This window comes from Tursiops truncatus, chromosome 6 (genome assembly GCF_011762595.2).
Source record: "Tursiops truncatus isolate mTurTru1 chromosome 6, mTurTru1.mat.Y, whole genome shotgun sequence".
NCBI lineage: Eukaryota > Metazoa > Chordata > Mammalia > Artiodactyla > Delphinidae > Tursiops > Tursiops truncatus.
In genome coordinates, this window is record NC_047039.1 from 18565730 (window position 1) to 18590687 (window position 24958).

General features: G+C 38.4%; 1 protein-coding gene across 1 annotated transcript in view; it reads right to left on the reverse strand.

Annotated features, from left to right (window-relative positions):
- Positions 1-540: 540 nt before the first annotated feature.
- The window catches only part of LPL (lipoprotein lipase), a 29609-nt gene continuing 5191 nt past the window's right edge, over positions 541-24958 (reverse strand). The window contains exons 2-10 of the mRNA XM_019936305.3: positions 23534-23703; positions 19464-19643; positions 18049-18160; positions 17044-17277; positions 15601-15843; positions 13522-13642; positions 12610-12792; positions 4671-4775; positions 541-2521 (exon numbers count right to left, since the gene is read on the reverse strand). Of these exons, the coding sequence (XP_019791864.1) occupies position 2521; positions 4671-4775; positions 12610-12792; positions 13522-13642; positions 15601-15843; positions 17044-17277; positions 18049-18160; positions 19464-19643; positions 23534-23703 (1349 nt within the window). The 3' untranslated portion in view covers positions 541-2520. The remainder of the gene's footprint in view (positions 2522-4670; positions 4776-12609; positions 12793-13521; positions 13643-15600; positions 15844-17043; positions 17278-18048; positions 18161-19463; positions 19644-23533; positions 23704-24958) is intronic.

Consider the following 24958-nt stretch of genomic DNA (forward strand, 5'->3'; position numbering starts at 1 on the left):
GATCTTAGCTCCCTGACCAGGGATCAAACCCACATTCCCTGCATTGGAAGGTGAAGTCTTAACCACTGGACTACCAGGGAAGACCCTGTATGTTGTTCTTTCTCATTATCAAGACAATTCAAAGAAAAGGTCTAAAAATGCACCCTCTCATCCCAAATAATTCATTTTATTGCACAAATGCCACTGACTTTGTAGCTAATGGTCAGACCTCAGAAATAGAAACACTATTCCAGAAAATGGTGAAAGATATTTTTATATTAATCTAACATTTTACTTGTGAAAAAGTATCTGGCAGGCAAGGAAAGTCCTGTGTATTTTTTTAGGAAAAATTCTGTATCATTTTTCTCTATAATTTAAAGGATCTCTAAGACTTTGTACACATGTAAATATAAAAAAATAAAATATAATATGCACTGTAATTTTTAGAAGCTATATTTTTTACTAAACATAGGATTACTCAGTAAAAATTTGCTTAATGAATCTGCCCTAAGAATAAATTTCTTTTTGGAGGGGTTTAAATGATACAAAGTAATGACTTAGTATTGTAATAAAATTTCATAAATTTTATTAAAAGCAGATTCCATTTCTTCACATAGTTAAGTAAGTTTTGTGTTTTTTTAAGCCCATTTTATTGTATTACTTCATAAGAGTAAGTTTGCTCAGTGAGACTGTCACTGATAAAGACATGTACAAAGTTAGCACCAAACAGCTATAAATGCAGATAGCCACAACGACCTTTCCAATATGTACAAACTCCCTTTACACATACACACATATATTTACAGCTAATAAATAACATTTAAAGCGAAAGCATTGCTGATATATATAGTGAAGTCTGTAGAAGCCAGAGTTCCCAGGGGCATACACTGATTTGATTCATATTTTCTAAAGTTGATGCACCCTTGCTCAAAACCCAAATCCAGAGAATTAATGAATTAACAATAAAGGGTGATGCCAACAACATGTCGCACAACATTTTATTTTTAGAGAGAATTCATTCCAAGCTGGCTGATGTCAATCACAACATTCATCCTATTTTGTACAGGCAAAACCATATTTCTCAGATGAAGGGCTTAAGTTCTGGCACCACTGGAACAATTTCTACTCCAATATGTTCCAATACATCTCTTGATCATTTACCTTCCAAGCCACGCTGAGGAATAATCATACATGTGGGGCTTCATATGTGAATATGTGTTCAGACACCCACACACATTCACAGTTTGGATTCCCAGCAATAGCCTCTGAGATATTTGACTTCTTTATCATTTTATAATAATATATAGAAAAGCATTCTGAAAATATGAGATCTAGTTTATAAATAATTGTTCACTCACTCTTGACTAGTTGTTAAAAACAACAACTCTCATGATATTCCATGTGATTATAACAATGGAGGATCCTTTTAACTGCCCACGATGGTTTTAAGCACTGCCTATGAATATATCCTGTAACTCTTCTATTTCTTTACTTAGTAAAAACAATCCTTGTCTAAAATTTGTAAAAGTTTGCATGATGCAAAATTTGACCTTGAACACATATTTTCTTATCAAAATTAGGGAAGAAAGAGACATGCTCAAAGTCTGACTGAAGCATGGCTGAAATAAGCCTAAAATTAAATAGTAACCATCATATATTACAGGACTTCAAATCAATGAATATAATTTTAAAAATCTGATAATAAAATTATTGTTTCATTTTCTTTCTCTGTAGTTAAAATTATGTGTAAGCTGATGATAACAGGCTCATTTTAAATGCCTATCCAGGGAAATTTGTTAAAATATAATCTTGAGACAAAGCAAGAAAAGGAAGGGGAAAGACTAAGCCATAAACAGTAAAGCCTATTAAGATTTAATTGATCTCAATATTATATGTCCTTTAATTTGTAACTTTTTTATGACGCGACCAACCGCAGGGAGTATTTAAAGCTTTAGTGCTTTATCAACTCTATTCTCCTTTCCTCTCTCCAAGTCACTAGTTCCTGGTTAACTCCTGGGCTACACCCCAATGGCAAGAGAATCATTCCAAGAAAGGAGGTATTTTGACTGATAAGTAAATGGGTCCGACTCATGCCACAAAAAATCACTTTCTATATTTAGACTTGGAGAAAACTTTGAAAAGGTTATCAGTCTAGAAAATGCAGAATTCCAATTAAAATGCGAGGTTCTAATCAATTTTAGGCTATGGCTAAACTTACTATATGAAGAGGTCTGATTATTTTACCATGAGCCCAAACAATTCTTATTTCTTTCTCAAAGGACAGAAGGCAGTGCTTTTCATATCTGCTATTTTTTAATGTTGAAAGATGTGCTATTTGGCCACTCTACTCCTCAAATTGAATTAGCCACTTTTCAGTATTTGAGACTGTCTCCTAAAATAACTAACAAGGCTATAGAGCTGGGATTAATACTTAGGAAAGTCCACCTTTAACCACCCAAAGCAGTGGGCGTCTTTTGTAAAAGTTACTTCATTCTTCATAGAATTCATAGGCTGTTCTTTCTTCTGTAGATTTTCCCAGTTTCTGAGAGAAAACAGAGGAAGAACGGCAATTTATTACCTGCTTAGTGTTTTATAACCCTTCCCCCCTCCCCCCACTACCTTCATGGTGAAAAAGTAGTCACCTGGAAGTTCAGAACAAAGGTTGTGAGAATAAACTGAATCAGAGGAAGTGGCAGGCTCATAGCAATAAAAGACACTCTAATATATACTTAGCCATGTCCTGATAAGCAGTATCATTTTCAGAAGACTGAACCAAATGATTTCAAAATTTAGGAAGATTGCTTCCTTCTAAAACTTGTTAAATAAAATACCTATTTTTTCTTTCCTTGGGCATTCTAACGAGTTATATCAGAAAGTGAGAGAAAGAGAAGCTTTTATTTGATTGATTAATTTAGTCACAGAGGCGACAAACTGCAGGGGGTTATTAGTCTGATTCATAATTACCTCCTAGATAAAGATCAGATGTAAAACAAAAAAAAGCTCTCTAAATATATGTTGTTCCAGTAGTCTTATAATCAGATGAGGAATGTATCATAACTATCTCAGATAAAGTCTTATAACTTATATAAATAATATGACCAATATGACCAGAAATACTTTATAAACAGCTGGAGTTATTTCCTAATTTTTCGAGTTTTGTTTTTAAATTCACGTTATATGATTAGAGTTGTGGATGATTTGGAGAGAATGTATGCAGAGGTGTGTTTGTGTATGTTTATAGGTAACGTAAAAGCAATGTATAAAACTTCATATAGGAGCTCCTTTCAAAGAGTTAAAGCAAGTGTGAAATTGCCTCAGATTTGTGATGAGGAAAAACAAAGCAATGAAGCTCTTAGTAGAAGTCTCCACTTCGATAAATATTCAGTTATTCTCCCTGGCTCAATACCAGTAGCTACTCTCTATTTCAAGTTTATCTTGAGTGCTCTTACATTAATGTTTTCAATCCAGATGGCTTCATCTTGTCACTCAAAGTACATATGTCATAATGCCATTATGTAAAAAAATATAAATATTACATGTGCATAGAGAAAGTCTGAAAGGATATAAATTAAAATGCTAGTTGGGGGTTGTCCCTGAGTGATAGTTACAATGATTTTATTATCTTTTTGCCTATTTTCTCTAATCTATTCAAAATCCATAATTATCCATGGATAAACTATCTTATAAAATGGAAATTAAAAATAATAGAGATATTCCACATTAGGGTCTTTAATATACTTTTTTTGATTAGAAAATTCTTATTCTGTACTTTCGTCTATAAATGTAACTGGGAGAAGACAAACCGAAAGCAATTGGCTTTTCTATTTCCAGATGATGTTGTGACCAACTTTTCCCATTGTTTCTTATATCACTGGCTTCTATGATATAATATGATATGATCTAAGCTTTCCCCCTTTATACCTATAAGCCATCAGCACTTGGCTTCTGGCAGTGGAATGAGTGGAGGAATGAAAGTGGCACACTTTGGGAATTCAGGAGGGGATGGGGAAGGTCACATGTTCAGTCTCTACTTAGTACTGACACTCTGGAATGATTCAGCTGACAGCTGCCATGTGGATTAGCCTTAAAGGTCAGGTAGAAAAGAGCCAGGCAGTTGTTTTGAGATGGAAAAAAGAACCATCTCCTAAACTCTAAGTCCACTAGCTTTCCGTCTTTGGGGGTTTTGAGATGGAGGCTTGGTGGCTGCCCCTTTGGCTCTCTGTCCTGGAATCTGCTGGCACTTGGAGAATCAAGGAGGACTCGGGCTGCAGCTAATGTTCTGCTCCCCCGGGTACATCCTGGGAGGAGCTGCACTCACAGCCGCAATCACGGCTACTAACTTGTGTTGTATCCACTGCACATGGGGTCTGTAAATGGGGCAGTACAGGAAAAAGCAGAAGTGAAGATTTTGTGGTAGTTCAAGATGTAAAATAAAATCTAAAAAGTGCACCTGGGGTGAAGGGCAGAGCTGGCAGAAAGAACAGAAAGAAAAAGAAAATAGAGGAAGTACTGCCAAAAGCAAATGCACGGGTCTAATGTGTATGCAGGAGGCCTGAGAAAGGCCACCCGAAGGCTCTGATCACAAGACTCAGTCCAAGCCTTTAGTGCAGGGCTGAAGGGTAATGCATGAAGCAGCATCCCTCAGAGAGCAAGTTCAAGATACCCAGACAGGCTTAGCCCATGATGCTCACCAGCCAGACTTTCTATTCAGAGACTTGTCATGGCATTTCACAAATATCACAGGTGACTTTCCTTTCTGCAGATGAGACATCTTCTCCCTGGAACAGAAGATCACCCTGTGGAAGAAAATGGACGTGAGCACACCATATTGGAACAATAAAAATGTTCAAAAATAAATGGTTCAGTCAGGGCTGTTTGAATCCTACATAATCGTTCTGACTGTTTTGATATTTCCAATAATTACCTGTTTATACTCAGGCCATTCAGGTCAGCAACACATCCGAATCAGTGGGTTATCTGAGGGCTTAACCCACTGTCCAGCAGTAAAGCTAGTTCATCAGTACAGACAGGCACACAGACAGCACAGACAGCCTGGAACAGGCTTAAAATCACAATATTTTCACCAAAAAATGATACAAGATCAATTTTACCACTTCTTAGTGTCTGCATTAGGGAATTCACAAACTAGCCTTCACCTGGCCCTGCTGGAAAAACAAATACTCTGTATAGCCTCTCCATTCAGAGCCTCTTTTCCCCCCTTTTGGTTATAAAAGAAAATGACAAAAGAGAAATACATTATCAACACTTATTTATTTATTCATTGATCATGCCTCGTGGCTTAGGGGATCTTAGTTCCCCAGCCAGGGATTGAACCCAGGCCCTCCACAGTGAAAGCACTGAGTCCTAACCACTGGACCACCAGAGAATTCCTTATCAATCCTAATTTAAAGAGTCATTTTATTTACAATAATAGTATACTACAGTTTGCAAAATCCCTGTACATTTAGTATAAAATTTTAAATCTTATGGGGCTCTCTATGCAATTCATTTTATCTATGTGGAGTGGGGTTGGGAAGAGAGGATGAGATTATCTTGGAATCTTGTCCTTCTTGAAGAGGTTAGTTTTAATCTTTGAATGTCCAAGTGGCATCTCTGAGGTTCTCTGCATAACTGTTTTGTGCTTGCAAGAATCAGTGCTAAATGAGAAGCTGAGATTCTTGACTTCTAATCTCAACTCTCACTCAATGACTGTGGCAATTCAGAGTTTAGGTTTTCTTTCCATAAAATGCAGAGATACCATTACTTCCCTAGTATGACAATAAAATAACACACCTAAAAAATGATAGGTGTAATTATCTAGGTAATGTAGTTTTAAAGACAAAGCTTACTAAAGTTTCACCTGAACATTGGAGGCTCCATAAATACTATTTCTAGGTAATAACATTAGAGTGAATGAAAATGAATGGAGAGGGGCGGAGTCGAGAGGGGCGGAGTCAAGATGGCGTACTAGGAGGACATGGAATTCGCGTCTCCTCACAACTAGGGCACCTACCAGGCACCGGTGGGGGACCACGGACACGTAAGGGGACTGGAGGAGCCCCCAGCGACCAGGTAGAAGCACGGAGAATGGGGGGAGTGAAGGGAGATGAGAAGTGGAGGCGGGATGGGACTGGTGCCCCTGAAGGGCGGCTGGGGGAGGGGAAGGGATCCCATGCTGGAAGGGGTAAATTGGGGAACCACTGGGGGGCAGAGGATCAAAAGGAAGCGTGGCCAGGTTTCCTCTGCCCACTTGGACCCCGAGGAACCTGCTGAGATCCTGGGCCTGATCCTTTACCCACCGAGGCCCCCTCCAGCCATGCTGGCCCTGAGCGAGTGGGAGGGTGAGAAGGGGGAGCAAAAACAAAGGCCGGACCTCCGGCACCCCTGAGGGGCGGCTGGCGGAGGGGAGAAGTTCCTACACCATAGGACCCACCCACGGTTAGAGGGTCCAGTGGGGTGGGGGAGACCCTGTGGGAGACGGTGGTCGTGGGACATGAAGGAATGGAAGGGAAAGCAGCCAGTGCTTTCCCTGTCCACTTAGAAAATGGGAAGCCTGTTGGGCTTGCGGGCCTAATCCTCTGCCCTTGGAGCCTCCCTCCTGCCGTGCAGAACCTGAGCCCCACCCCTAAACCCCCAACCAGGGCCCCACCTCTACACTATGAGGGCCCCTCCAATGTGCTCAGCCTAAACCCCACCCACACACGCTCACTCACGGCCTTACCTCCAAACTCCAGAACCCCACACTCCAGAGGCCCTCCTTCAAACGTGCTGCCTCTCCCCTTCTGTGCGCTTCCTAGGCAGAGGCCCCGCCCCAGGCTTGAACATCACCCCGCCTAGGTCCCGCCCCACGCTCAAGCGTCAGTCCCCCACCAGCCTAAGTACCGCCCTACCCAAAACCCCGCCCCTGCCTAACTTCCACCCCCTGCCTAAATTCCACCCCCATAGCCAAGGCTTTTTTTTTTTCTGTGTGGTTTTATTTTACCTTGTTGCAGTTGTTTCAATTATAGTTTTATTTTTCCTAATATATTTTTTATCTTTCTAATTTTATTTTTTTTTATCCTTTGATATGGTACTGCTCCTTCCTTTCTTTCTGATTTCTTTTTTTGTTTTTAACCATGCCACAAAGCTTGTGAGATCTTGGTTCCCAGGCTGGAGGTCAGGCCTGAGCTCCTATGGTGGGAGCTCCGAGTCCAAACCGCTGGACTAACAGAGAACCCCAGACCCCAGGAAATATTGATTGGACTGAGGCCTCCTGGATGTCCTCATCTCAGCAACAAGACCTGGCTCTATCCAACTGCCTGCAAACTCAAGTGCTGGACGTCTCAGGCCAAACAACCAGTAAGACAGGAATACAGCACCACCCATCAAAAAGAGAGAAAAAAATAAAAAAGAAATGACAAAAAAATATGTTACAGACAAAGGAGCAAGGTAAAAACCTATAAGACCAAATAAATGAAGATGAAATAGGCAATCTACCTGAAAAAGAATTCAGAGTAATGATAGTAAAGATGATCCAAAATCTTGGAAACAGGATGGAAAAAATACAAGAAACATTTAACAAGGATCTAGAAGAACTAAAGAGCAAAGAGTGATGAACCACACAATTACTGAAACTAAAAATACTCTAGAAGGAATCAATAGCAGAATAACTGAGGCAGAAGAACGGATAAGTGAGCTGGAAGATAAAATGGTGGAAATAACTGCCACAGAGCAGAATAAAGAAAAAACAATGAAAAGAATTGAGGACAGTCTCAGAGACCTCTGGGGCAACATTAAATGCACCAACATTTGAATTATAGAGGTCCCAGAAGAAGAAGAGAAAAAGAAAGGGGCTGAGAAAATATTTGAAGAGATTATACTTGAAAACTTCCTTAACATGGGAAAGGAAATAGTCAATCAAGTCCAGGAAGCACAGAGAGTACCATACAGAATAAACCCAAAGAGAAACACACTGAGACACATATTAATGAAACCATCAAAAATTAAATACAAAGAAAAAATATTAAAAGCAGCAAGGGTTTGTGTTAACATACAAGGCAATCCATATAAGGTTAACAACTGATTTTTCAGCAGAAACTCTGTAAGCCAGAAGGGAGTGGTAGGACATATTTAAAGTGATGAAAGGGAAAAACCTACAACCAAGATTACTCTATCCAGCAAAGATATCATTCAGATTTGACGGAGAAATTAAAACTTTTACAGACAAGCACAAGTTAAGAGAATTCAGCACCACCAAACCAGCTATATGACAAATGCTAAAGGAACTTCTCTAGGCAGGAAACACAAGAGAAGGAAAAGACCTACAAAAACAAACCCAAAACAATTAAGAAAATGGTAATAGGAACATACATATCGATAATTACCTTACACGTAAATGGATTAAATGTTACAACTAAAAGGCAAAGATTGGCTGACTGGATACAAAAACAAAACCCATATACATGCTGCTTACAAGACACCCACTTCAGACCTAGGGACACATACAGACTGAAAGTGAAAGGATGGAAAAAGATATTCCATGCAAATGGAGATCAAAAGAAAGCTGGAGTAGCAATTCTCATATCAGACAAAATAGACTTTATAACAAACACTATTACAAGAGACAAAGAAGTACACTACATAATGATCAAGGGATTAATCCAAGAAGAAGATATAACAATTATAAACATTTATGCACCCAACATAGGAGCACCTTAATACATAAGGCAAATGCTAAAAACCATGAAAGGAGAAATCGACAGTAACACGATAATAGTAGGAGACTTTTAACATCCCACTTTCACCAATGGGCAGATCATCCAAAATGAAAATAAATAAGGAAACACAAGATTTAAATGACACATTAAGCAAGATATTCTTAATTGATATATATAGGACATTCCATCCAAAAACAACAGAATACACTTTCTTCTCAAGTGCTCATGGAACATTCTGCAAGATAGACCACATTTTGGGTCAAAAATCAAGCCTTGGTAAATTTAAGAAAATTGAAACCATATCAGGTATCTTTTCTGACCACAACGCTATGAGACTAGATATCAATTACAGGAAAAAAACTAAAAATTACAAACACGTGGAGGCTAAACAATATGCTACTAAATAACCAAGAGATCACTGAAGAAATCAAAGAGGAAATTAAAAAATACCTAGAAACAAATGACAATGAAAACAAGATGACCCAAAACCAATGGGATGCAGCAAAAGCAGTTCAAAGAGGGAAGTTTATAGCAATTCAATCCTACCTCAAGAGACAAGAAACATCTCAAATAAGCAACCTAACCTTACACCTAAAGCAATTAGAGAAAGAAAAACAAACAAACAAAAAAAACCCCAACGTTAGCAGAAGGAAAGAAATCATAAAGATCAGATCAGAAATACATGAAAAAGAAATGAAGGAAACACTAGCAAAGATCAATAAAACTAAAAGCCAGTTCTTTGAGAAGATAAACAAAATTATTAAACCATTAGCCAGACCTATGAAGAAAAAAAGGGAGAAGACTCAAACCAACAGAATTAGAAATGAAAAGGGAGAAGTAACAACTGACACTGCAGAAATACAAAGGATCATGAGAGATTACTACAAGCAATGATATGCCTATAAAATGGACAACCAGAAAGAAATTGAAAATTTCTTAGAAAAGCACAACCTACCGAGGCTGAACCAGGAAGAAATAGAAAATATAAACAGACCAATCACAAGCACTGAAATTTAAACTGTGATTAAAAATCTACCAACAATCAAAACCCCAGGACCAGATGGCTTCACAGGTGAATTCTATCAAACATTTAGAGAAGACCTAACACCTATCCTTCTCAAATTCTTCCAAAATATAGCTGAGGGAGGAAGACTCCCAAACTCATCCTATGAGGCCACCATCGCCCTGATACCAAAACCACACAAAGATGTCACAAAAAAAGAAAACTACAGGCCTATATCTCTGATCAACATAGATGCAAAAATCCTCAACAAAATACTAACAAACAAAATCCAATAGCACATTAAAAGGATCAAACACCATGACCAGCTGGGATTTTTCCCAGGAATGCAAGAATTCTTCAATACATGCATATCAATCAATGTGATACACCATATTAACAAACTGAAGAATAAAAACCATATGATCAACTCAATAGATGCAGAAAAAGCTTTTGACAAAATTCAACACTCATTTATGATAAAAACCCTCCAGAAAGTAGGCTTAGAGGGAACTTACCTCAACGTAATAAAGGCCATATATGACAAACCACAGCCAACATCGTTCTCAATGGTGAAAAAATGAATCCATCTCCTCTAAGATCAGGAACAAGACAAGGTTGCCCACTCTCACCACTATTATTCAACATAGTTTTGGAAGTTTTAGCCACAGCAATCAGAGAAGAAAAAGAAATAAAAGGAATCTAAATCAGAAAAGAAGACGTGAAACTGTCACTGTTTGCAGATGACATGATACTATACATAGAGGATTCTAAAGATGCTACCAGAGTACTACTAGAGCTAATCAATGAATTTGGTAGAGTAGCAGGATACAAAATTAATGCACAGAAATCTCTTGCATTCCTATACACTAATGATGAAAAATCTGAAAGAGAAATTAAGGAAACAGTCCCATTTACCATTGCAAGAAAAAGAATAAAATACCTAGGAATAAACCTGCCTAAGGAGACAAAAGACCTGTCTGCAGAAAACTATAAGACACTGATGAAAGAAATTAAAGATGATACAAACAGATGGAGAGATATACCATGTTCTTGGATTGGAAGAATCAACATTATGAAAATGACTATACTACCCAAAGCAATCTACAGATTCAATACAATGCCTATCAAATTGCCAATGGCATTTTTCACAGAACTAGAACAAGAAATTTTACAATTTGTATGGAAGCACAAAAGACCCTGAATAGCCAGAGCTATCTTGAGAAAGAAAAATGGAGCTGGAGGAATCAGGCTCCCTGACTTCAGACTATGCTACGAAGCTACAGTAATCAAGAGAGTATGGTACTGGCACAAAAACAGAAATATAGATCAATGGAACAGGATAGAAAGCCCAGAGATAAACCCGTGCACAAATGGTCACCTTATCTTTGATAAAGGAGGCAAGAGTATACAATGGAGGAAAGGCTACCTCTTCAATAAGTGGTGCTGGGAAAACTGGACAGCTACATGGAAAAGAATGAAATTAGAACACTCCCTAACACTATACACAAAAATAAACTCAAAATGGATTAGAGACCTACATGTAAGGCCACACACTATAGAACTCTTAGAGGAAAACATAGGCAGAACACTCCATGACATAAATCACAGAAAGATCCTTTTTGACCCACCTCCTAGAGAAATGGAAATAAAAATAAACAATTGGGACCTAATGAAACTTAAAAGCTTTTGCACAACAAAGGAAACCATAAACAAGACCAAAAGACAACCCTCAGAATGGGAGATATTTGCAAACGAAACAACTGACAAAGGATTAATCTCCAAAATGTATAAGGAGCTCATGCAGCTCAATATCAAAAAAACACACAACCCAAGCCAAAAGTGGGCAGGGGACCTAAATAGACATTTCTCCAAAGAAGTTATACAGATTGCCAACAAACACATGAAAAGATGCTCAACATCACTAATCATTAGAGAAATGCAAATCAAAACTACAGTGAGGTTCACCTCACACCAGTCAGAATGGCCATCATCAAAAAGTCTATAAACAGTAAATGCTGGAGAGGGTGTGGAGAAAAGGGAACCCTCTTGCACAGTTGGTGAGAATGTAAGTTGATACAGCCATTATGGAGAGCAGTACGGAGTTTCCTTAAAAAACTAAAACGAGAAGTATTATATGACCCAGCAGTCCCACTACTGGGCATATACCCTGAGAAAACCATAATTCAAAAAGGGTCATGTACCACAATGTTCATTGCTGCACTATTTACAATAGCCAGGGCATGAAAGCATTCTAAGTGTCCATTGACTGATGAATGGATAAAGAAGATGTGGTACATATGTACAATGGAATATTACTCAGCCATAAATGGAAACGAAATTGAGTTATTTGTAGTGAAGTGAATGGACCTAGAGTCTGTCATACAGAGTGAAGTATGTCAGAAAGAGAAAAACAAATACCATATGCTAGCACATATATATGGAATCTAAAAAAAAAGAAAAAAAAATGGTTCTGAAGAACCTAGGGGCAGGACAGGAATAAATACACAGACGTAGAGAATGGACTTGAGGACATGCGCAGGGGGAACGGTAAGTTGGGAGAAAGTGAGAGAATAACATTAACATATATATACTACCAAATGTAAAATAGCTAGTGGGAAGCAGCCGCATAGCACAGGGAGATCAGCATAGCACAGGGAGATCAGCTTGGTGCTTTGCGACCACCTAGAGGGGTAGGATAAGGAGGGTGAGAGGGAGACACAAGAGGGAGGGGATATGGGGATATAGTATGCATATAGCTGATTCCCTTAGTTATACAGAAGAAACTAACACAACAGTGTAAAGCAATTATACTCCAATAAAGATGTTAAAGGAAAAAAGAAGAAAAAAACATGTGAGCTACCTTTGTAGGCTAGAGATTAAGGCAAAATAACCATTTAAAAAAAATGAATGGAGAAAAATAAATTTAATTACTTTTTTTGAGTCTCTCCTGCCTTTACTCTGATCTTCTCAATAGCAAAGCCGGGGCTGCTCCACCAGTTGGACCAGCTGAAGTATGAATCGCTGATCCATTTGAGTTTCAACATTAGCAATTCTCCAATATCCACCTCAGTGTAAATTAGAAAGGAGTATGTTTTATTTGTGGAAACTTCAGGCCTGAATAAAAAATCAACATATTTGGTTAGTTCTGGAAAGCAGGGTTTTTTTTTTTTTTCCTTTTTCTTCCTCCTAAGATATAAATAGCTTTACTGTTTGGGGAATATTTTTCAAATGCAAAAAATGTCCAACAAAATATGCAAGATGCATGTCAATGGCATTTAGTGTATTTTAAATGATATCTACACTAATGTGTACCTTTAATGTATTCCAACTTTTATCCTAACAATATGAACTATGTAATATAATTCTTAAGAGAAAAAAGTTCATAAGTCCACCATTTAGAGATATTATTTTCATTTTCATATATTCCCTTTCAATTTGTATTGATATGTGAACGTGTCCTTTGTTACAGTCATAGTGTACATAATACAATTCTCTATTCTTTCTTTGTTCACTTCATATTTTGTCTTTCACTTTTTGCCAGGTTATACCTAGTTTTCTATAATTACAGTTTTTAGAGGCTAGATTGATTTTCTTGATTTGTTAAACCACAATTCACTTAACCATTGCCTCAGTTTTGGACACTTGCTTTGCTTCTAATTTATGCCACTATATGTACCACTGCAATGAACATCTTTTGCCATATAGCTTTTTAAAAATTTTTCTGTTAAATATGTGTTTTTCTAGGTGTCCTATGCCTCTTCTGTTCCTCAGACCAATGATTAGAGCAGGTAGCAGTGCCATGATAAACCCACATGCTGGAGGTCATGTTCCGTGGCTACTCACAGGGTGAAAGGGATGTTCTCACTCTCGGCCACAGTGCCATACAGAGAGATCTCGAAGGCCTGGTTGTTGTGTGTATCATTCTCAGTCCCAGAAAAATGTATCTTTACTTGGTAATGGAAGACTGTAGAGAGAAAAGCAGAACAACCTCTGATCAGTCTTTATGGAACACTACAGCCCAAATAAGCAGGCAATTCTGAACGACAGACAGTATCTTACTAATGATCAACAGGAAGTGCTCATACATGACTATAATTATGTGTGGCTTGGAAAGATTTCTTCATGTCTGTACAGTGCTCACTACTAGAAAATTCAGAATTTGAATTCTACTCCCTTGCATTAAAGTGTGATTGTAGTGGATAGGAAGAATCCAGGTGTATCTGAATTGCTAAAGCCAACCCAGAAAGTAGTCAACTTTGATGGGGTACTAGGAAGATCAAACCAAGAGGCCAAAATTCCCATGAAGCTTTCACTATGAACTCCACCTTTCCTTGGCTGTTTTGTCCCTTAGCATCTGGAACAAGCATATTTGGTATTTTTTACTGTCACTGTATGTGACCATGTTTCTTCATGTTTCTTGGGTATGTCTGACCTCCCTACACTGTATGTAGGCTCCTTCAGTTCAGAGGGTCACGTGTACCTTCTATTCTCCACTGTCTAGCACACAGTCAGTAAATAATAGGCCCACAATAACATTATTTCATTAAGTCACCAGTGAGGCTGTAAAGACAGCCAGTTCCTAAAGTGTTCTGTATTAGAGAGAGCCTCCAGAAGCAGGTACTTAAACTTCCACACCTCCTCCTACTCTCCCCATCTCAACTAAAAACCCTGAGTAGATGGGATGCGGGAGAGGTTAAGGGATAGGAAAGGCAGCAGGCTTGCAACACAGCTGTAAAGGATGAAGAGAAAGAGTTTGGGTTAAATGGAGCCCTTGCAGGCATCGCCACAGACCAGAGCAAGGGAAGTCTGACTGCCGAAGTGTCCCCGGAGAACACTGAGGCAGGATGCTGGGGATGAGTGAGCCCTGCCCAATTCTTCAGAAGATTATGGTCTCCTCTATACCTGACACACACTTCCCTACTCTGAAAAGTCAAGGAAGCTAAGGATTCCCTCATTGCTTAAAATGTTTCCTTGAATTATAGATGCTCCAAACCTCTGGACCGCCAAATGCACCTCTAGATTCTAACAAACCACCTTAAAAATGGGTGCCTCTATCAGATATATTTTACCCTGGGAAACTGTTCTTCAATGCCATCTCTTCCCTCATACTTCCACCTGGACTCCACATAAACTAGCCTTTCTGATATTAGTCCCTCTCTCTAGATTTATCTGATTATCTCCTCTTCCTGTCTCCCTTCAATTCCTGCAGGTCTTGCTCTGAACAAGCTGCCAAGTTTGAAATTCAACTGTGAACAAATTCATGACAAAATGGGAATATCTTAGAAAGTTTGGTATAGACTTCCCTCCCAGGAATAGTTATATTTTCAAATACAGGTGGTTCTTGCCTTCACTGAAAGCAGACTTTAGGAGTTTGCAAACTTTTTCTATAAAGGGCCGGATAGTAAATAATTTAGGCTTTGTGGGACCAAATAGTCTCTGTCCCAACTACTCAGCTCTGCTGTGGAGGCATGAAAGCAGCCTTAGTCAGTACAGAAATGAATTAGTGTGGCTATATTCTAATAAAACTTTATTTACAAAAGCAGGTGGTGGGTTGGATTTGGCCCATGGGCCATAGTTTGCTGACCCTGGATGAATGGTTTCAGATTAACTTGGAGCCTGGTGCTGATGCAGTGGTCCATGCTAATGGTCACAAGTACAAAGGATGGTGGCAAGCAGGGCTGCTGCACAGAGCAGTGCAGTTGTGCCCTGGGTCTTACTGGCAATGGGAATTAGGAGCTTCAGTAAAATGGATTCGTACAACTCCTTCTCTACCAACAGAAACACAAGTGAGGGATCGGAGTTTAGCAACATCGTTTTATCATCTCTGTTGCAATGGACAGAATCAGTACATGTGATGCAACAAGCATGATAAGAAAAATAGGATCAAATCAATTTTCCTATTTACAACAGTCTCCAGCCTACCTTTGTAGGGCATCTGAGAACGAGTCTTCAGGTACATTTTGCTGCTTCTTTTGGCTCTGACTTTATTGACCTCATAGCCCAAGTTGTTGCAACGGTTCTTTCTGCAACTCAGGCAGAGCCCTTTTTCAAAGGCTTCCCTGGAATTGCACCGGTAGGCCTTACTTGGATTTTCTTCATTCAACAGAGAGTCAATGAAGAGATGAATGGAACGCTCGTGGGAGCACTTCACTAGCTGGTCCACATCTGGGGCAAAAGAGACACAAAGAACATTTCAACTCTGTGACAGTCCACAATGAGTGTTTCGTCTCGCATGTCTAAAATAGTTGAGGTGTGGTGTTAGAATAAAATGACCCCCTTGATTGTAGGTCCTATTTAAGGAGGTACTCTTGGCGGCAGCTTCTCACCTACCCCCAAGAGCGCCAAAGTTGCAAATTTATAGGGAACTTTTGATGTTTTTGCTGTCTCCATTTGTGAGTATGTTTATGAAGCTATAATAAGAGACATCCAAGATAGAAGTCGATTTCCCCCAGTTTATCACAACTTTCTCTTATATTGAAAGCATATAATACTTCTAAATGCTTCTAGAAACATAACTCTAGAAACCACATCATAAAGGGCAGGCATAATTGTTAAATTAATAGTATCTTATCATAGATATTGATACTATGTATAATTGAGGGGTGTGTCACTGCTAATGATTTTTACATTAAATGAACTATAGAAATAATCAGCAATGTCATAAACGTGCAGCTATTACCATAAGCTTTATAACAATTAAAGTTAGTAACATTATGCTGTAAATTCTATAATATATGCCCCAAACACCTGAGCATATTGACTACAGGTAGGTCCCATTGTCCACAAGGTATGCAAAGGTCCCTTAAAACAAATCATAAAATTAACACAGCTAACATGATTATTAAAGTAAATAATAAAAACTAATATTAAATTGTATTTTCTTCTTAAAAATTTGGAATATTTATTCTTAGGGATTGGCGATTTTTTTCTGATTTGTACATCTCTTTTAAAGGCTGACAAAAGAAATTTGGACTAATTAACATGTCCTTTACTTTTAGTAAAATTCAAAATAACTCTACTTGTTTTGTAGCTGTATTCAAAGTTTAGCATGTGGCCAGATAACACTTTCAAAGGCAGTGCAGTTCTCTTGTCTAAATCTCACCATTTTTTTTTTCCTGTTATTACTGCAAGTGCAGTAGTTTACAATATAAGTGTAGTTTACAATATAAGATGAAATGTCTCTCTGACCACAGGAAGTACTGAGCCTCTGAGGTGGTCATGCTAAATGTGACAGACTTCTTCAAAAACATATCTTTGCTAAATGTGTGTATTCAAACTATGTACTTGTGGAGAATGGGTAGGACACTTGGTCAGTAAGAGTTAAGGTGAAAACTTACATTTAATTAACTTCTAAATTATATTTACCTCCAAGGCCTCTCTCTGCAATCACACGGATAGCTTCTGCAATGTTACATCCTGGTTGGAAAGTGCCTCCATTAGGATAAATGTCAACATGCCCTACTGGTTTCTGAATTCCAATACTTCGGCCAGGTGACCCTCTGGTGAAGGTGTGTAAGACATCTACAAAATCCGCATCATCTGGAGAAAGGCGACCTGGGGCTTCTGCATACTCAAAGTTGGGTCCAGCTGGATCTAGGCCTTAGTGGGAAAACAAAAAGTCCTCAGAACTTTTTAAATTCCCATTAGTTTTAGTCTCCTCCAGTATCACCTTATCATTCCATTGTTCATCATTTGAATGTAAATGGCAGCCACATAGATTCTTATTAGCACCTCCTATTCTATAGTGACTGGATTTTTAAATTACTGAGATTCATAAAAGCAGCTTAACTCCTTCTCAAATAAAATTTGAGTTTCTCAAACTAGCCATTAAATAACAATTTTCCCTCAGTATGACTTGATTCCCTTTTGTATCAATAAATTATTTCTGAGCCTGGTTAGAAGGCGTTTATATAGTGCTGGGCTCTTTCTTCCTCTCTACACAGGCCAAACAACCAATTGCTATTGGCCCAGATGACAAGACTCCTTTTTCCAAATGGCCTCTGGTGTTGGTCCTTTTTCATTTTTCCCAGTATTGATGTGAGAGGTGACATATGTGTGTGCAATAAACTATCAAAGCACAGAGCAGAGGGAGGAGGGAAATGGGTTTCTCAGAGACACCACTGGGCTCTCTGTGCTTAACTCTGCACCATTTCTCTTCTACTGCCATTAGACGGTAAGCTCATGAGAGCAAGCGTCTGTATTTTATCTTACTCCAGAAAAAGAGCCCTCCCATGAGATAACCAAATGGCCAGGTGTACCCAGAAGACTACCACTCACATATGGTTGTTTGACAAACAGTCTGATTCTCTTTCAGAAAATGACAGGCATCTCAAGTCTTTTGTTATAAGAAAACTGGCATTGCTTTCTTACCGGTAATTCTGTTGACCTTCTTATTGGTCAGACTTCCTGCAATGCCAGCAACATGGGCTCCAAGGCTATATCCCAAGAGATGCACATTGTCCAGAGGATAATTAAATTCATCCTTTGGAAGAAGAAAAGAAAAAGGTATTTGATATTTTACAGTTCTTTGCAAAATATCACTGCTAAAAGAAATAAAAGTTTAATAGTATTCCCACCAAATAAATAAATAAATAAAATACATTGTTTTGAAAATATAGGCAATACTGAAAATTAATTCTACTTATTTTAATTTCTTGTTACAGATGAGAGGAACATATACTATAGTATTGAGATTTTCTCTTTCCTTAATAACATATTTAAATTAGAAGGTTTTCCCATACATCTGAAATAGAAATGTATGGAAACATGAATTTCCATACATCTGAAAATATATGTATATGTGTATATTTATATATAGATATTTGTATATATATTGAATAGATACATACATATACAAATATATATTTAACTCATTATTCTCTACTCTAAATACCCTGCATCACTTTATTCTTTAAGGTTAGCCAAGCAATGACTTAAAATCAGAAAATATTACAGGGGAAAGGACCACAGACACGTTGAGTCCAGTCTCCTCACTCAACAGATGAGAAGTCTGAGGTCCAGGAAGGTGATCTGATTTGTCCAAATTCACTCTCCTGGTTAGCAAAAGAGTCAAGAAAAGAACTTTTATCTTTTAATGAGCAGCCAATAAACAGCTTATTTTTTACCTCCAAGCATCTGACTTAAATAATTTGGTCCTGTGAGAGTATTAGCTTCCTTTCAACCCGAGATACTTTCCAAAGGTAATTTTCAGAGAATGGCCTCAGAGAGCCAGAGGGAGTAAAACTCCTGACTCTCAGCACCATATATCCTACAGACTTTTCCTGCCATTTTTCCCTAGTTCATCTCCATCACTCCCTTAACCCTCAACAAAAATCTGGATCCTTAATCCACACTAAGGAATAAGTACTATTAATATTTTTGTCAAAGAGATTGATATTCTAACAGGTCAAACCCTGGATAAAATTTCCATGTGCCAGCCAACTGGGAGGGAAGGATTTGGGTGAACATGACATCTCCCCTCTGCCCTGAAATAACAAGCTTTTGTCCCTCCTGCCCACTTAGTTCTTGGTCTCAGCAAATCCATTCACCATGAAAATATCAAAGGACAGGGCAGGGCAGGACTACGCCTTATGGGCTTTATAGCTTTATCATTCTTATCATAATGATGCTTTTAGTCAGAAAATAATGTCCAGGCTTATTCTAAAGATATGAGTTGACCCAGAAAATATCTATATCTAAGTGAAAAAGAGCAACAACCAGTCATTAATTCAGCTGTAGCCAAGAGATCTGTTTTGGACATACAAGGCTCCTTCCCCCAGTCTTACCGCCATCCAGTTGATAAACTTGGCCACATCCTGTCCCACCAGTTTGGTGTACCCCGCAGACACAGGATAATGCTGCTGGGCCCGTGACAGCCAGTCCACCACAATAACGTTAGAGTCCGGTTCCCTCTTGTACAGGGCAGCCACGAGTTTTGGCACCCAACTCTCATACATTCCTGTCACCTGAAGAGGATGATACCAGCATTCTTAAAATATCCACCTACAACTTGTTATAGATATGTCAGCCCAATACACCTACATTAAATGGAAAAAAGAAACAAACCCACGGGAAGCCCATTGGCTCAGACACAAAACTCAAACCACAAGAGTATTCAGAGTCTTCTGCCTGACCCTTCTGAGGCAAATTTGTGTACCCCAAAGAAGGACTGTGTTGAGCTCAGGAATGGCAGACTGAGGTTTCAATTTTAAAAGCATATTTTATAAATTCAGTAAAACTTCAATAATTTATAGTATTAAAAGGAAAGATCAATCTGAATAAGTTAAAAATTTGCAGCAGAATTACAGACGATTTTAAAAGAAATTTAGTTAAAAAAAAAAGAAATTTAGTTTAAATAATTTCAATTAGGCTAATAAGTTAATTGGGAGATGTGAATGCCCTTTATTCTTATAAAGGGTCATTTACGTACAACATTTGACGTGATAATGAAAAAAATAGTTTTAAACATACTAATCTATTCCAACAGAAGGTAACTTTGTTTAGCAATCTCTTCATACATAAGAAAATTATTAGTTTCAGTTCAGACTTTTCACAATTCTCTCAAATTCTTGATTATCACAGTGCAAATTAATGAGGCTTAATAATTGCCTTTCCCAAATTATTAGATTGGTCCTGTTTTGGAGATAAGCAGACTGCCAACTGTAATTCTTTGCTTCTTGTGGATAAAAGCCCCCAAATTCAAAGTCAAAAGACTTATGCTATCAAAGAAGAGACATTGGACATCTTTGCAAAGATGCTTACTTTAAAATAATCGAAACACACTAAAAAACTGCAGATGATAAAATTCCATGCCTTCCTGCCAGGAGCCTGTACACAGCAACAACCTACTTTAAATCCGCAAATCTATCCACTCCTAATATTACCTGAGAGCAGATCATACTGTAGCCACAGTAAAGGTTACTCAACTATGTAACCGACAGGAAAAGATTCTGAAATCCATGTTTAAGGCAGCTTTTAAGGGGAAGCTCGTAAAACCTATATTCTTCTTAGAGTAATGCCAATAGACAAAAATAAGACTCTTGAATTCCCAAACCAAGGGACTTCATTTAAAACTTTGATCTTAGATGGTGGGTTCTTTTAAATCTATGCTTCCATTTTGTTTAGTCTATTTTCTAGGCTAAAACATTAAAACATGAGCTCTCTCTTCACTCCTGACACTAACTGCACAATTTTTAACCAAATTGTTGTGCTCTGTGGAAGGAAAAAGCAAGCCTGGGACTCAGGAGATCTTGGTTCCAATCCCAGCTCTTCCACTGATTACTTCTATGAACACAGGCACTGTATTAACCTTACTAGGCTACCTATAAAACAAAGTGGTCAGAATCAGATGACCCGGAAGTTACGCTCCACCTCCAAAATTTCTTCTTGTGACCATTTTGGTTCCCAATCTACTTGCAGTGATCAAATGCCAGCTCTATAATCTATTTCCAGCATGAGGAGAAAACAAAAAAGAAAAAGCACATAGGTGATGTGAGCCCATTAGGAACATGTTTAAGTCTTCTTTGAACATGTCTCAGTGAGGCTGCTTCAAGCCTGGGTACAGCCTGGGTCTTTGGAGGAACCAGCTGGAATGCCCACCCAGCAAAAAAACCCTAAGGAATTGGTCTTGCCTCCCTTTCTCCTCTCTTAGAGGTTGAAAGCTGGCCACCCTTTGCAACTGCCTTTTGAGAGAGGATGATGTCATTTCTTCAGAATGCAATGTTAATCACTCCTCTCAGCCAGGGGTGAGGATATCCAACACCACAATGAGAACCCTGGACTTAAACACAAGCATGTGGCCAAGCTCCAGGACAGCTGTGTCTGACTGCCTTCTGGCAGGTGTCCTGTGCACACTGCATGCTAAGCATTCTTTCAGGTTCGTCAGAGCTGCAGAACAAAGCTGCAGAACCTCCTCACTTCCCCTAGTCCTACGCCCTTGAGTCGCTGAGCAGCTTACCTCAGACACGGCAGGAAAATCTCATTTGCTCTCAGCCCCTGTTTTAAGTTTTTCTGTACTATCAGTGTTTCTAAATTAGGTAATCTGTCAAAGGGCAAGGAACCCAACATACTCCTACAGTGAATGATACTTTTAGTAACTGCCTAACAACCAATCTAATTCTTTCCTTTTTTAATTTAACATAAGACACTGCTATAAGTAACCCCAACAAAGGGGTGGAAAACAAGGACCCAACTTCTTCAATTCTGAAAAGGTATTATTTCCTAATTTTTTCTTCTGTGCTTCCTTAAATCAGTACCAATTTTTAAAGGCTTTGATTCTTGGGCATACAGCTGAACTTGAAGCTCTCCTTGCCACCTGCCCCAGGTGGTCCCACTGAACCAGCCAGGGAGTTGACTGAAATGGCTGAGATCGGTTATCCAGCACGGCTGGATGAGCTATAGCACATACCGACCAGCTCTGTACGATGAAACTCAGTCCCACAGCCAGTGGCCCAGCCTCTGAGCCCAGGCACTCAAAAAAAGTCAGGACGTATGATGTGAAGAATATAAGTGGGCTTATTGGGCAGTAGGGCTAATGATAGAAATTGGTGCTATCTACTGATACTAGGTGAGTCGTGCCATCTTAATGTGAGAAGGAAATGTTTTTCAAATATTCTTAAATTATAAAATTCTCTCAGGGATAAGATTGAGATGCCTGAGATATTCAATTTATTTCTGTCATATAAATGCTTATTAAGCTTAAACTTTTTTGAAAAGTATTAACAGCCAAGACTACATACAACTAAAATGTCTCTAAAATCACCAAAGATTATGTTTTCCTATTTAAACCTCTTAAAATATAAAAAGATCTACGTTAGGAATTTGAATATGTAATTTTATCATAAGATATGTAATTTACTGTGTTACCTCTAGTAAATAGATGTATTTTATTAAAATAAACATCCCTGTGAATTCTGTTACTAGTTGCCTTCATCTCTATAAAAGTTATAGCAATTGTCCTAGACTGTGAATAACAAAGGCACTTATGTAGGAAAAGAAATCAGGACTGGAAGTATCAATCGTTAGCTAATTCATCTCATTAGAATTTAGTGTCTATTACCTTATTCACAAGCTCGGACACAATGGAAAGATATTATCTCTTTAACCATCAATTTTATATAAGTCCTTTTTAATAAACAGTAAAATATGCTCACTAAGGAATGAAAATATTGAAAACAAGCTAAAGTAGTTAAGTAAGAACTATACCATATAAAGTGACTAATTAGCATATCTATTCACATTCTTATCATGTCGCTGACAGTTCCCTGGCTAGCCCTCTTTAACCTCAAGTAAAGCTCCCAAAAGTTTACAACTGGAGAATGTTGAAAGTGGAGGGACGTCTAGTCTAATCTCATTGTTTTACAGATTAGTAAACTGAGGCCCAGGGATAAGAGGTATCTGGATCCACATCACAGAGCCGGAGAATGGCAAAGCAGAACCAGAACCAGCACCTCCTCCCTCCACTCCAGCTCTCTCCTCCCCCTTACAGGTTATCTTCCTTAGGAAAGGACTTTGGCGAAGTGTTGGACGAATCAGGATCATGCCAGTTTTCCATTGTCTCCTCTAAATGGTAACCTATATTCTTCTCTGTACTTGAGCAAAGGCCCAGGGGAACGGCTGGTCCAAGGTCACAGCTAGGTACCGTGGTACAATGAAGGCTGGCACTGTCCAGAGGAAGTACCCATGAACCTTTGGCTTTAGATTCCTCAGTCCCCACCCCGAGCCAGAATTGTCTTTACTCAAGTTTTAAAGCAAAGCCATCACTGGGTTCCCATCACTGGGCTCCCAACAACTGGGGCAAGACAATCAGAATGCTTGGTTCATGCCACTCAGCTCCTTCCTAAGGAGCCTTTCTTACCGTCCAGCCGTGGAGCACCATAAAGGTTTTGCTGCTGTGGTTAAATTGACAGTTAGCCACAGATTCTGTCACTCCAGGAATGAGGTGGCAAGTGTCCTCAGCTGTGTCTTCGGGGGTCCTGAGAGCAAATTTACTTTCGATGTCTATAAAATCTTTTCCTCCTGTAATTCCTGAAAAGGAAAAATTGGATAAGAGCTTAATTAGACGGTTGTTTTACTTGCTGGACTGATATGTTTTAGATTCACAAGCAAAACACCACCAATGCTATTTTTGTTTCTAAAGTTAAAAAAAAAAAAACTGAATGTGGATTGAAAGAGAATGACTGATCCTCCAGCGGTGCTCAAAGTTGACAGAGACAGCCTTAAAATAACTGAGTTAAGTAACATTGACCTCTCCTGTGTCTTCCATCCTTTTCTTCAGCTCTTTTTTCAGTCAAGGGGTGTGTGTGTGTGGTGTATATAGTTTCAAGTAAGACAACTTCGATTTGGGAATTCCTTAATTAATCTTCTCTCAAAATATGAATTTAAGTGAGTTAGCTGAGGTTATGCTGCCAATAGTGGGAGAGAGAGTAGGGACCAGAACCCAGGTCTCTTGGTTGTAGTTCTTCTAGAGAACACTGTCTCAGGGCGCTTGTGTTGTGTAGTTCCACTTACTTCATATATGATTTCACCCTCTTTAAATCTCTGATTACATCAAAAGATTGCCTTCCTGCAAAATATGATACAATAAGGTTTGTTTGAAGGAAGGTTGTTTCCTTTTCACTAGCATTATTTTTTTTAATTTTAGAAAGAAGAAAAGTTGGAAACATGGGGAAGTTTTTGTATGGAATCATTCCCACCAGCATGGCAAGATGCATCACTTTAAAATGTTTTTAAAAATCCTTTAGCGGGTTGTTCAGAAATATCTGTGCTATGTGTGAGTTATGGTTAATTCTTCCCCCCAGTATTTCTTTTCTCAATTTTGTCTCTACAGTCTTCCACACAAAGTCCTTGCCTAAAGTACTGTAGCAAAGGTGGTTTTGGAAAGAATCCACTTTGGTTCTTCATGGTTAATCCCAAAGTGAGTCAGGAGAGAAAGAGAACTTTGGCCTAGTTTTTGACTCTCTGGACAATACTTCTGAATGTTGATAAATGTTCACAGGGTATTTGTAGGTAGTACATATAATATCACAGTGAACACTTTAAGTAAATTGTATTGCAAATAAAATCAAACTCTTTTATAAAGCAAGCACACCAAAGGGAAGTTATATTAAGAAGTTATCTAATTTCTGGTCAAGTAAAAAAGAAGTCAAAAAACCTATCCATTCACTACAAGAAGGTAGTAACTTATACATTTTAGATTTGGCTATTTAAAAGTTTCAAAAGGTAAATAACTAAGGTTGCTTAGAAATACTTCTAATTTCTTAATCTAAACCTTCTTCCTTTT